This window comes from Dinoponera quadriceps, unplaced genomic scaffold (genome assembly GCF_001313825.1).
Source record: "Dinoponera quadriceps isolate SergipeBrazil2010 unplaced genomic scaffold, ASM131382v1 scaffold46, whole genome shotgun sequence".
NCBI classification, from domain to species: Eukaryota; Metazoa; Arthropoda; class Insecta; order Hymenoptera; family Formicidae; genus Dinoponera; species Dinoponera quadriceps.
The window spans coordinates 349,728-362,892 of NW_014554488.1; the positions used below are offsets into that span (position 1 = coordinate 349,728).

The window sequence follows — 13,165 nt, forward strand, 5'->3', positions numbered from 1 at the left end:
CCGAAGACGGAAAATAAAAATACGTTCCTCGCCGTAGGCGGACTTTGGACGAGGATCCGCCGTCGTCACGCTTCCTCTCTCCGACACGATTAACCCTGAGATAACAGGATTGGTCGAATCCGACCATATTCGAATGTTTCCGCTAAAGCGTTATGTTTCAGGTGTTTTCAGTGCTCCGGATTGCTCCTAAATCGTTCATGGTCTTTACTTGTTATGAGATTTCAAATCGTACTATGAAAAGAACTCGCTGCATGTTAAACTATCCAAGGATAAACTTGCGAAAGTAAGAATAAATATTACTTGTTGCTCAAATGTTCCTAGTTACTCCCGCGATTTGAGAAAAACTGTCACTTTTGCTGACTGTTTTGATGTCTAAAAAGTTATTTTTCGTCATCCATTCTGCTAAGATAAATGGATAGCACCTCAAGGTATATATTTTGTTTACTTTAAAATATCTTATTGTGAGATTAAAAAGTGCCATGATCGAAGAAATGAATTGAAAATGTGCAAAATGCTGTTCGAGGGTGAATTCTGCGAGATCAGAGAAATTGGCTCGTTAATTACGCCCGATCTCTCACGCGCTTCCCAAGCGTCTCCGATCCCGAGCGAGACGGGCGGACGAAGGACGACGGACGTCGCGTCGGTTTGCACGCGGAGAGGACGCCCTTGTGCCCATGAGCCATGGGGTTGGTATGGAAGCCAGCTGCGAGTCGGCGAAGCGCGACGAGGCCGCGTGTACTCGGAAACGTTGTAAAAATAATTATTAAAGCCGTTACCACGCCGTACTACTTGTTCGTCCGTCTGACACGTGTACCCACGGACGGTCCAAGGGCTCGCCGTGTTCTTCTTCCTGCGGAAGTTTGATCGGCTTTGAATTTCATTGTCGATCTTCTATCTAATTCGTTCTTCTTCGGCGTGGACTACCTATTTTTTAGTCACGCGATTATCGCGTGCGGTTTTCAGTAACGAGCGTCGTTATTCGCGGAAACCTCAACGCTCGCTCGCTCGCTTTTTGCCGCCCGGCAACCTGTCCTTCCTTCCTTTCGACCCGACGCGACGTATCTACCATTTTTAACCGCTGCGCTTCTAATGGGCGCGCAACGGCTCTTTCGTCCGGTGCGCCGGCCATCTGCCGCGCAGTGAAAATGGTTTGACGAAATGAAAGTCAGCTGATCGAAAAAGCAGCGCGGCCTAACCTCGGCGGTGCGCTCCAGCTGCGCGATTAAAAACGCAACAAATCTACGCGCGAGATACGTTCGGCCGCCGCTGCTGGCTGAAGGCGAACGGAAGGAGACGGAGAGAACGCTTTCCTGCTCTCAATTGTCGCCAGACGAAACAACACGCCGCCGAATGAGCGTGAATTTTTTCGCAATCGCCGCCTCAGGGAGCGAGGGGCGCGTTGCTTGCGTTTGACAATATTATCGGGTTTACCGTTGCGTTCGCGCGTGCACGTGACACACGCGTGCAACGGACGCGCGTTCACAAAGGAGGAAAATAAAAAAAGGATGCCGACGCGACGACGGCGGCGAGACGTCTTTATTGACCGGCCGATCGAAGGATGCACGCGGCGGAAATCCGGGATTTTCGTCGGCGCTTTGGAAAACTCGCCGACAATTTCCCGATAGCGGCGTCATTGTCGCCGAAACCGACCGAATAAAACTCAATACTGAAAGACTGCAGACTGCCGAATACGCCTGCTGTGTTTTCTGCTTTTATTTTTCTTTCGAGCCGCGTATCGATCGTGTCATTTTTACTTAGGGCGGAAAGATTCCAAATCTTTTCAAATTAAAACACTTTTCACGAGTTCACGCTGGAGGAGAAGATTCACCATCTCTGGAGGTTGATCATGAATTTTCTCTTCTAGCGTGAATTCGTAAAAAGTATAAGTTTTCTAATTTCAAAACATTTTGAATGTCACTTTTCATATTTCCACGTAAGGAAAAGTTACGGGACCGACGCTCTGGTAAGACAAATTTTATTAATTCTGTCCCGTTCCCTAGGCATAGTAACATTGAAAATTTCCAATTAGACGCGTTATTTTTGAATATTTATGTACCATAACTGCTTTTCAGGCATCTTCGCCGATTCGTCAAATTATCAATAATCAAGATACGTGAACATTCGCACTTCTGATTGTAAATTTTCGATGTCATTATGTCTAAGGCGTGGCACAGCATTAATAGAATCTTCTGCATACAAGAACATAGAACATTTTAATATATCGCAAATTTCCAATCAGGCATACTCAAATATTCATGCTTCATGACTGCTGATTATTCGGTAAATCGGTGTTCCAAAGCAGCAATCATACTGCATAAATATTCAGAAATTATATGCCCTATTGGAAATTTTCGGTGTCACTATCTCTTGGAAATAAAATTAAGATTCAAATTAGGATTTTTTTCGACGAGTTTCGTAACGCACTTTGTATCCAATAGGAAAATGTACTTCTCGGAAAATTACTATAAAACGAATTCTCCTATTGAACATCGAAAGCGTTGCGAAATACATCGGAAAAAAGCATTGCAACTTTTATTATACCGACCGTACGTAACGTTACGACACTACACCGTGCAACATGCGGCGCCCCAAACTTTTTTTAACTCGATTTTTCCCGTCTGTATGTGTTACGTTTACAAGGGGATCGCGTGCGAATACCGACGTCGCCATTTCGGGGCGACGCACTGCGAGCCCGCGGGGCAATTGATTTTTCCACGATTCTCGATAATTCGCGATTATCTCGTGATTATCGTCAACATTGTCGTGCGTGACACTTGGCATCGGGTAAATACGACGGTCGAGCGCGCGGAAATGAGAGTCGTCGTGGCCGACCGTCTAGATATCGGCAATTAGAAGCACGCGTTCGACCGACAGCTGTCTCGGGACTCGCGGCGATTCGGTACGATAAGTTAATTAAAATATTTCGTTTCCTCCGTGGTCGGCAGATGCGCGGCTTCTGATAAGAAGAAGAAAGCATGCGTAACGCGCGACTCCCATTGTTCGAGTTTTCACGAGGAACCGGCCGGCCAACCGGTCGAATCCCGTGCGTACGGCAAATTGAGATTTTTCCAATTCCGATTCCAATTACGAGAATCCGCTCACTTACCCGCTCGCTCGCGCGCGCGTGCGGCAGGCAGATGTGCCGCGCTGGAGAACGCGGCTTTGTGTTTAACGTTTTCTCCTCGGGGGCGAATGTTCGGTGTCGTCGAGGCTTAAATAAATATAAGCACCGGCTGCCACCAGGCTGCTTCGCCGTCTACTCGTTGTCGCTGCGTGGTGAGACTAAGTCGTAGCTTCCTTAAACGGGCTGTTTATATCGCGGGAGAAAACGTCGCGTGGAAAAACGGAAAAACGCGTCGCACGGCAGACAAATCGACGAGTCTCGGGGGAACTTTTTCTATGCGCTCGATTCAATTCTTTTCGCGAAATGCGGAATAGATGATCATCTCACAGAGTGACGAAGACGGAAAGGGAGGGATAGATAGATAAAAAAAAAGGAAAGGAAAAAAAGAGTGACGAGAGGAACGAACTGATCCGATGAGAGAGGAAGAGATTTCTTGGCTCCGACGATTAATTACGCCCTCATTCCCGCCCTCTCAACGATGCATCGTCGATATTGACATTTGCCTTGCCTCCTTTTCACCCCGTCTATCCGTCTTTCTCTCTCTCTCTCTCTCTCTCTCTCTTTTATCCACGAAAGGGAGAAAGCCACGGGCGCGACACGAGGAAAGCGTGATCAGAAAAGGGAACAGATATGTACGCATACATACCTACGTACGTATACGGATTCCTCGCGAGCATCACGAGGGGGTGGAAACGAGAAAGAGAGAGAGAAGGGCCCCTGCCTCTCGAGCGTGCGCTTATCGAGTGCAACGGCGCGGCCAGCGCATTTTTCCTCGTTGTGCCTCACGAAGAGGCAGGTAGGTTGGTAGGTAAGGCAGTCAGGTCGCTAGGAATGCGCGTACAAGGGAATTAGACCATAATCGCCTACGCGCGCGTATGTGCAAGGGGACGTTTTCCGCCTGCCTTTGGACCTCGATGTTCACTCTCCGCGTTCGCACTTCGCCCTCTCTCTCTCTCGTCCTCACCCTCGCGCACCAATCTTGACCTCACCACGCACGGCAAATTAAACTGGCCCTTTGATGCGCGGAAAGAGTCGCACGCGTGTATTAATAAGCGAGGATATTCAGCGCTCTCCGCGAAACGCAGCGATTCGCGAGGGCGCGATTGCCTTCCCGGACGTCACTCGAGAAAAATTAAATTAAATTACACGGTGATGAGAATAAAGCGTCGTCAACGACGACACCGATTCTCGGTATTTAGGAATGTTGATAACGCGCGAGGCATCTTCGAATTCAATTTAAATTTAATTGGGCTGAACGTTCATCTCTCTCTCTCTCTCTCTCTTGTTTGACGGAGATAGGAAAAGTTCTCGAGACCCGCTCGCTAATTGGAAATGTGCCAGACTCCCCGAAATTCGAGCGTAGTGAGTTATCGGACCTTCGACATCCGAAAGTTGAGATACCTGTTTTCGTTGAGATACCGCGTTTCGTTCATCATTGTCCCGTACCAGATGTATTTCTTCTTACAGCCTTTACCGGCAATTTTTTCGACCGACTTGACGAATTCTCCGAACCGCTCGTCACTTCAACATGCCGTGTACTGTTGTAATAAACTGGGTATTCGCGTTGCGAAGTGAATCTTGATGCGATATTCTTTTCTTCTCTTTTTACGAATCTCTCGAGAAAATCGGTCTCGCACGGTTCTCGCATCGACAACTGCCATTGCGACTGATTGCTGCTCTAAACGCCAAATAAATAGTTACGTAGTACACAGTCGTCGGTAAAGACGGTGAAAGTTCTTTTTATAAACTCCTTCGTAGGAGTCGCTACAGTTACCTCGCGTTTTCTCCGTACGGCGTATCAAGCGTCGGTAACCGCAATCTTCCCGACGATAATGCAGTTTTCTGCACTCATCCGTATGAAACACTTCTGTTGTTAAAAAGCAATAAAAAAACAAAATACTCACGGAGCTCGGTGACGTGTGTTTTAGCGCAAAAGTGTTGTATCGCTTGTTTGTGTGAAAGTTTGCCGGTGAGTCGAAAAACGTTCGTGGATAAAACAGCGATATTACCGACGCCGACTTTTATCGCGCGCGTCTTTTCGCGGGAGTGCGCAGTTTTCGCCGACCAGCGCAACCTTCGCATCGTCGTATAACGATCTATCGCGCGCAGCATCTCGCGATTTTGGATGAATTATCCTCGACACGCAGCACCGGGACGTAGCAAGTTCACGATGGTCGGTAGGTTGAGCCCGATTCTCTCAAAGTATCATATTACGACGCGCGTGAAAATGTTTCGCCACACTCGAAGAACACGGGGAATAGCATCGACGAAAATGGCGGTTTAGCGCAACGATTGCCGGTCTCTCGCGAGATCCCAACACACACGCGCGCGCACACACATAACTCTATCCTAGAATAGTTTAGAACGCCTCACCGTCCAGAATCTAATCTAACGCGCTGGCCATGGAAGTTATACTTTTATTACCGGTTCTATTGAACTTAACGAGGTCAATTGAGACGATACGGTTGCCTTGATTTTACGATAGCCGAACGCGATGCGGCGATAAACGACGATCCGTGCGCGCGCTTTTAACAGTGGTCTTCCTTGCGTTGCAGCACCTGTACCACCTGCAGACCGGCGAGGGGGCGTTTCGGGAGCGCGGCAGAGGACGGGGCAAGGGTGCCACGAGGGTGAGTAAATGCACCTCGGTTAACCCTATTTTCTACTGCGATTCAATTCCCACTCTACGCTAACGAATGGGAACGACTGCCGCCGGCTCTTTACAATTCGCCTCTCTTTCCCTGCCCCGTTTCAATATGTCCGACTTAATCGGAGATTCCTGTTCGTTTGTGCAATATGTAATTCCGCCGCGAGAATACGACTCGAATGCGCGTTTTCCCGCTTTTATAAAAAATTGCACAACGGCCGAGCGCGCGGTCTGTTGAAATCTCCAGCCGGCCGGAAAAAGGAAAGAAGAAAACGATACCGCGCGAGAATCGCGTTGTACTCGTCGTCGTCGAGATCGATGGTCGCTGATTTATTGGACGATTTTCGAATCGCCGGGAAAGTGACGTGCGCCGCGTTACATCTCTGTTCCGCTGACGTAGGGCCGGCTATCTCTTGGCACCGGCTGTACGGAGTTTCAGAACTGATATTAAGCAAGGTGGTATTGATCGACGCGCGTTGCGCCTGTCCGCGTTGCACCGCCATGTTTAAAATCCGCTTGCCTTAAGCCGCGTACGAACTTAAGCACGCATGCGGCCGATCGTATTTCCTCCGGTATGCGACATTTCTTATTTTTCTTCTCGTTCTCGCGGAGACGAAGCTGCTGCTGCTGCCCGACGATTTGTCGATCGTAAGTAAGTAATCTCCGAACGAGATTTCGAACGGTCGAGTGGAACGTCGATTCTTTGGGCAAGAATGCCGTTTCTTCCTCGGATTTTCGTCGTCGTCGTCATCGCTGCCTGTTACGCACTCGCAGGCGCGAGGAAATCGGCCCAACGACCCATGGGGCCCTCCGTTATCTAATCTGCGAACGAACGCAGATAAGATAACAGCGACATTCCTACACATTTCTCACTGGCCTGGTAAAATGAGATAGGGGCTCGGTCGGCTGTGGATCGGCGCGTCTGCTCTTTTCCATTTCACATCGCGTATATCCCGCGACGTGAGTTCGCATGAAATTCGCTCGTTACAGAGTAACGTATATCACCAAGGCCAAGAAAGACTTCCGTAATGGAGGGCGCGCGCTCGACCTTTTTCCGCGCGTCGTACAGCCGATGAAACGCCCGACGGCGTAAAGATCGATGAACTGAGGAAGGCTTAAGGGCATCCGTAAGACGGTCTTCGAGGGCTCGTTTATTAACGTCTCTGCAACTTGTTGCTGAGCGCGTCGTCACCGGCCCTTCTGACCTCTTTCGCAAGCCGTCTCGATTGCTTCGACCGGACTTTCAGGGAGGGAGCTCCAACTTCGAAATCCTCCGTCGGATTAGAAATGGACAAGCTGTTTTCTCGACGGCGACTATCCGCGTGCGTGGAATCCAAATCGAACGATTTGGCGACTCGGTCGGCTTGAATTTCGAAAATTATTAAAATCAAACCGTCCGATATTAAAGCGGGAGCACCTAGTGCTGAATTTTAAAGAACGCACATCCTTCGTATTCAATGTTTGACTCGCGCTCGATGCCTTCGCTGGAGCCCCGAGCGCGCTTTTCGTTTCTTCCGATACATAAACATTTCTCTCCGCCAGCGGAGGCAGTCAGGTATTCTCTCACCCCTCCATCAGCCCCGTTCTACCCCCTCCGTCGCATCGGCCACCTCCAGTTACAATGACGCGTTGGTGAACCATCCCCTCTTCCTGCTCGTCGTCGTCGTCACCAGCAGCGGTGACGACGACACCACATCGACATCGGTCCCATTGCGCTACCACCGAGACGTCTACCTATGGAGAGCCATAGCAATTCCGCGACGAAAGTCTTGTTTTTCGTTCGCCCTTTCGCGTCCTCGTACCGTACCGTCGATACTCGAAGTTATTCTCTCTACGTACGACGCGTTTACAAACCGGTCTTGTCTGCTGAAGCAATACTGTATTATTTGTTAAATCCATATATTATTATTCTCGGAGGAATATTTTTAAATCGATATTTTTACCTTTTACCGGTCGACTTTAGAGCCACGTGAAAATTCGCGGGAATTATTTGCGTCCCTCGCAGCTCGGGCGAATTTAGCATCGTGATGAAATTTCGGCGCGAATTATACTTTGGTCCGAGCCAAAAGTAAATCGATAATCGAATCGAGTCCATCGTTAGTCCAATGACGCATCGTCTCTCTCTCTCTCTCTCGCTCTCGAAGAGTCAACTGAAAACGCCAGACGGGGAGAAAACGAGTAAAACGACGGGAGAAAAACAAAGACGCAGAAGGAGAAAGAGAGAGAATGGAAGGACACGAAGAAGCGGGGGTCGTGTAAATCGACGCGAGCACACTCGAGCGTTTCCGAGCGACGTGAAGTCGTTTTACATGGAAGAAGCGGGCGTCGCGCGTGCTTCGTGTCGAAGAAGCATCACACCGACACCCGGAGTAGCTTGTTGTTTCCACCTTCGTCGGGTGTCGAGAAAGAGACAGGTAGACGACGAGAATAACTCGTCGCTAACTCTTAAACATTACCCGGGAAACAAAAAGAATATCCCATCTCTCGGTTCTTCAGCTACGTCTAGCGCTTCTTTTCAATCGCGCCCGAACCTCACCGGGTGACTTCCGAGGCGCAGAGTCGCGAAGAGATGCTACGCAGGAATTCGTGATACCGCGATGCGATGACGCGCGACACGACTTCTCCTCCCCCGCCCCTCGCACTCCCTCTCTCCCTCCCGGCGGGGAGGCGAGTCGTGGGAGAGAAACAACGAGCCACCGCCGCGCACACACACACACGTGCGCGCGGGAGAGCGCGATTGCGCGCTCGTGCTCTCCTCGCGAACGAGGGAGAGAGAGGGAGGAGGGGAGGAAGAGGGAGAGAGCGTACAGAAAGGTGGGAACGCAGTCGGCGAGCGCGAAGAGGCGCGGGAGGAGGAAGAAGAAGAGAGGAGGTGATGGAGGAGGCGGAGGAGAAGGCGGCAAGAAAGAGAGAGAGGGGAAGGCAGGGCGAGAGAGCGAGAGCGCGGAATGCGAGCGAGCGAGAAAGAGAGAAATGAGAAGAGGAGGGTAGGAGTGCCGGAGGAAAAGGGAGAGACGTCTCATGGGAGTTATTCGGCGGATCGCTCCGCGACCAGAGTGGATCTCTCGCGAGTGTCGAGAGCGATCGATTCGATCGGTTGCGGCGAATTCGAGCGCAAGTTGTAGTAGTCGGCGCGAGCGCTCTCCGGTGGGAGGTAGTGTACCTCGCGCACGAGGTCGTTTCCTGGCGTGGGTTCAGTAGACCGGAAAGAAGTCGCGCGGGGAATAAGCGAATCTGAACGATACGTGTGTGTACACGAGTGACGAGTCACAGGTGTACAGTGATCCGTGTCGATCGGAGATTCCGAAGTTCGGACACGGTTCCCGAGGAGCGCTCCTGCGGACGTCCTGGGAACGCGGAAACGTGCTCCGTCGCCGCGACGAAGTGAGTCTCGTGTATGCAGGCATTAAGAGAAAAGAGACGATCGCTTGCTTCACCCCGAGCGTTCCCCGCGAATTATGGCACGTGTTCGGATTTAACGCGTTCGCCAATAGCGCGTTCCCGCTCTCCGTGTGCCGGTCGGTAAATAAAACCGGACGTATCTTGCGCGAGCCGTGTGCCGCCGCTTCTATTTGATCGTCTTTTTTTTTTTCAAACCGGGCCCAGACCAAACTGACGAACGCGAAAAACATCTGAATGGGGTTGTCGTTAAACGTATTTCATGATGAAATTTTCATCTCGTGTCGGTATGTCAGAGAAAATCTGTTCATTCGATGATATTCGATGACCTGTCTGTGTGGATCTGTTCTTTTTCACTAATGTATTTATATTTTAGAACTTAAAAGGAGACAAATATACAGTTAAAACTTTTGGGAAGGAAGAGGAAAAGAGAACTAGTGTAAGCCAATTCAGCGAAAAATGACAGACCTTATGACAATAATCAAAACGCGCACAATGGAACACGAATTCTAATTACTCGTTTGCGCTTGTTGCTGTTAACGCTCGCTTCTTGTTCGCTTGATCTGAGCTCGGCTTTACTTTCGTGAAAATTTCTCGACTCCAGCGAGCGGTTTTATTTCGATCACCGCTCACTCGACGAGCAGGAACGAGTCAGCGGTGATGATTCACGAAATCCTCAGGGCCGAGTCATTCGTGTAGCGTGCGAACGCGCGATATCAACCGCTTATGAAACGTTCTCATCGCCGGATACTACTTCCAGTCGTGTATAACATTCGCCTCTCTCAAGCTTTTATCCGCGAGTCGCGCCGGGCTTGGTCGAAATCAATCGAAACGATCTATTTCGCGCAGGTAATAATAGAACGCTTAGCAACGTTCGATCCTGGCGGCTGTAACGCACGGAGTTATGGTATTCGGATTATATAAGGTAACTCGTTTGCAACTCCAGCGGGTATCCGTAAGGCCCTCGCGCGCGTCAAGGATCGGAGCGCGCGGCGCGCTGACTTTACAAACCGCGCGCTGGTTACGCAAGCTACGTTCGTCTATCGTGATCGCGGAATTTAGGTCAAACGACGTGTCCTTCATGCTATCGGCTGGTCCACGCCAAACCTATTCTGTCCCGTTATTAACTTTTGAATTTTTGTACCGGAACACGCGCGAGTGAGCGTATCCGGTCGATCGATTAGAAATTAAACGCATCAATCCATTGGAATTTGCTAAATTCTCCTATGAGGGGACAAGCTATCGTAACTATATTGCAAATATGCCTGTTAAACTTTGATTTGCAAATCTCACTTATGCTTCGAAAAAGATCATTACATTCATGGCTAGGAGGAAGATCGCACCATATATTCATTTGTGGGAAAAAAATATCGCCATGGACGAGAATTGCGAGTGTGGTTTCAATAGTATGAATTGCATTCTGTTTTTCTACCTCCAATATTCAAACAATTCAATGAAACTCATCGTTGATCTATGGACGAGAAAAAAGTTTGGTTGAATTTACCAGACAGTGAACATGAAACAATATTCTGATTATAAGAATGGAATTTGGATTATAAGAACACGAAATTCTGTTTCCTTCAACCAAAGTGCATTTGGTTCGTTCATTCTGTCTGATAAATTCCGTGTGGTAATTTGACTTCACTGCAGGGAAAAAATTAATCTTAAATCAATGATAGATATTCTCATGTATAAGCAATAATATTATAATTTTCTTAGAAAATGTTTAGTCTTGATTTGATTGAATTTGTATTGATGCAAAAATTACTTGCACCAAGACTAAAATTCTTCTAAGAATATTACAGTATTCTTGCTTATATGTGAGAATATATCTATCACTGATTCAAGACTTTTTTCTCTGCACTGAAAATAACATATTTTTGTCTGCATTTCAAAATAATACTAGAACCTTTTTAAAAGGATCTTATCGTATTTAGAAACATGCTTACGTTATTCCCAACAACTACTTCGATATATCGGATGATGACATTAGGCTTCAACCTTAATACACGCCTGGAGCCATTATTGAGAGAGATGGAGAAAGAGAGATTGGAATTTGCCAACGATTATGAAAAATTACGAGTCTCGCATGTGTTTTCTAAGATAGTTCTTTTTCTGTCGATCGATAGTACTTATGAGATCGCCGTTTAGCGCGCGACATTAACGGTAATTTGCGTGGATTGTTCGACTAAACTGGATATCCAAAGTACAAGGTATAATGTGGCAGCGAGTTACCGGAGATCGCGAACAACTACTCGTCTCGTTACCTGAGGAAAAAAGGGACGCGCGCGAATCGAGTTGGTCGGTAGATAGCTCGCACCTAGTTAGACAGCTACGACAGGAACGTCGGTGTAACGACAACGTACGCGCGGTGAAGCGAATATCACACAGCGCGCGTCTACCTACTTATACTTTCGTTTGGCTTGAGTCAACAAAATGTGAATCACCGCGAGTGGAATGGCCGACGGTTGACGTTGAAATCGGTTTACTGGCGGTCGGTCAATGCCCACGCGCCAGCCACGTGCTGCAGTGCTCGTGCTCGATTATTTCCAGAGTTCGCGCCCGGAAGAGGGTGAAAATACGTTCCAATTAACGGTCCAAATTCACCGGTATAACCTCTTTAGCGTCGACCGGATAGTCGTTGTTGCGGAAAGTATCGCGGCCGAAGATATTGTAATCCGACGAATGAGTCCACCATCCGTCCGTTTGAATATTCCTGTGTGGAAACACGATACGATTGATTTCAGTTTGATTTCGCAGCGTCCCTCGACAATTTAGAGTAACGTTGTTCGAAAGAATCTTCCGTTTCCCGGCGGATTCCCGAAAATCTCCGAGACTGCGACTTGCCGAACGATTGGCCGCTCGCCTGCTCGCGTTTGCGTTCGCACGAGGAGGTAAATCGCCAACGAGATCTAAAATAAGTGGACGACGGCAGCAGCACCAGCTGTTCGAACCCACCTCTCGAAAAGGTCAGCCCCGTCTTGCGTTACATTTCCCGATCGATGATTGACGTATGAAAGGATCCGTCATCTTTCCCGGACGTGAGTCTATTGATAGATCGCGATCGATTCCGACGTGCATCCACGAAGAATAAAAGGCAGTGGAGCTCTCTCTCTCTCTCTCGATAGAGGAACATTCTTTTCTCCTGTTTCTTTTGAAATACGGATCCAGGTAATAACGCTCAGGGAGTTTCGAGCGAGAGAATTAGGATCGCGTCGGGATGATCTTAGTAGACGATCGCTTCCGACATGAGATCGAGAGGAGCGTCGAGGACGTCGATTTTTCGTCTTTTTCCTAGAGCAGCGACACGTAAGACGTCGATTCCCGAAATCCAAGCGGGCGTCTCTCTTTTTCTCAGTGGGTGACGAACGCGCCGTCCGCGAGGGAAGAAACTCTCCTTGCGCGCTCTCAGCGTAGGTCCCCGACGACGCGTCGTCGTTCTGTCTATTTATAAATCGATGGGCGATATAATGTGCGTTCATACGCGCCTGCATGATCGGAGGTAAAGCGTAGGCGAGACCTCGCGTTACGACGATGATGACGACGTCGATGCCGATGTCGTAATTAATGAAATTCGCGAGAAGATACATTCGTAAAGGGGTGTAAGACGAGCGAGTGGTTTGTGTAGCCTGTCGGTTGACGACGCTTGTTGAACTATGGAAACCGTTTCAGCCGCCTCGGCCTACTTAAGCCGTGTCGTTATTTTTAGCATTAGGGTCACACCGCGCTGTTGGCTCTCGTAGTACCCATCTTTTCTTCCTACGATGCGAGCCGACTTAACTTTCTCGACCCTTCGTCGTAACGTCGTGGCGCGTTGTTTTCAGTGTGTTCTGATCGTCCAACGACGATCTTTGATTCGACTGCTTACAGCTCGTAAATATTTATATCGGACACTTGCTCGTCGCTGAACGCAAACGCGAATCTGAATTTAAAGCGCATCGCACTCTCGGCGGGTGATTGAATTTCTTCGACTTTTTGAGCAGCTCCGACTTTTT

General features: G+C 48.8%; 2 protein-coding genes across 2 annotated transcripts in view; one reads left to right on the forward strand and one right to left on the reverse strand.

Annotated features, from left to right (window-relative positions):
- Window positions 1-4,770, reverse strand: part of LOC106750711 (manganese-transporting ATPase 13A1) — a 66,388-nt gene extending 61,618 nt beyond the window's left edge. Inside the window, exon 1 of the mRNA XM_014631242.1 lies at window positions 4,526-4,770. The gene's annotated coding sequence lies outside the window, so the exon portion shown is untranslated. The remainder of the gene's footprint in view (window positions 1-4,525) is intronic.
- LOC106750706 (DNA N6-methyl adenine demethylase) overlaps window positions 1-13,165 on the forward strand; it is a 49,963-nt gene that overhangs the window by 21,263 nt on the left and 15,535 nt on the right. The window contains exon 2 of the mRNA XM_014631219.1: window positions 5,680-5,754. Coding sequence (XP_014486705.1) covers window positions 5,680-5,754 — 75 coding nt within the window. The remainder of the gene's footprint in view (window positions 1-5,679; window positions 5,755-13,165) is intronic.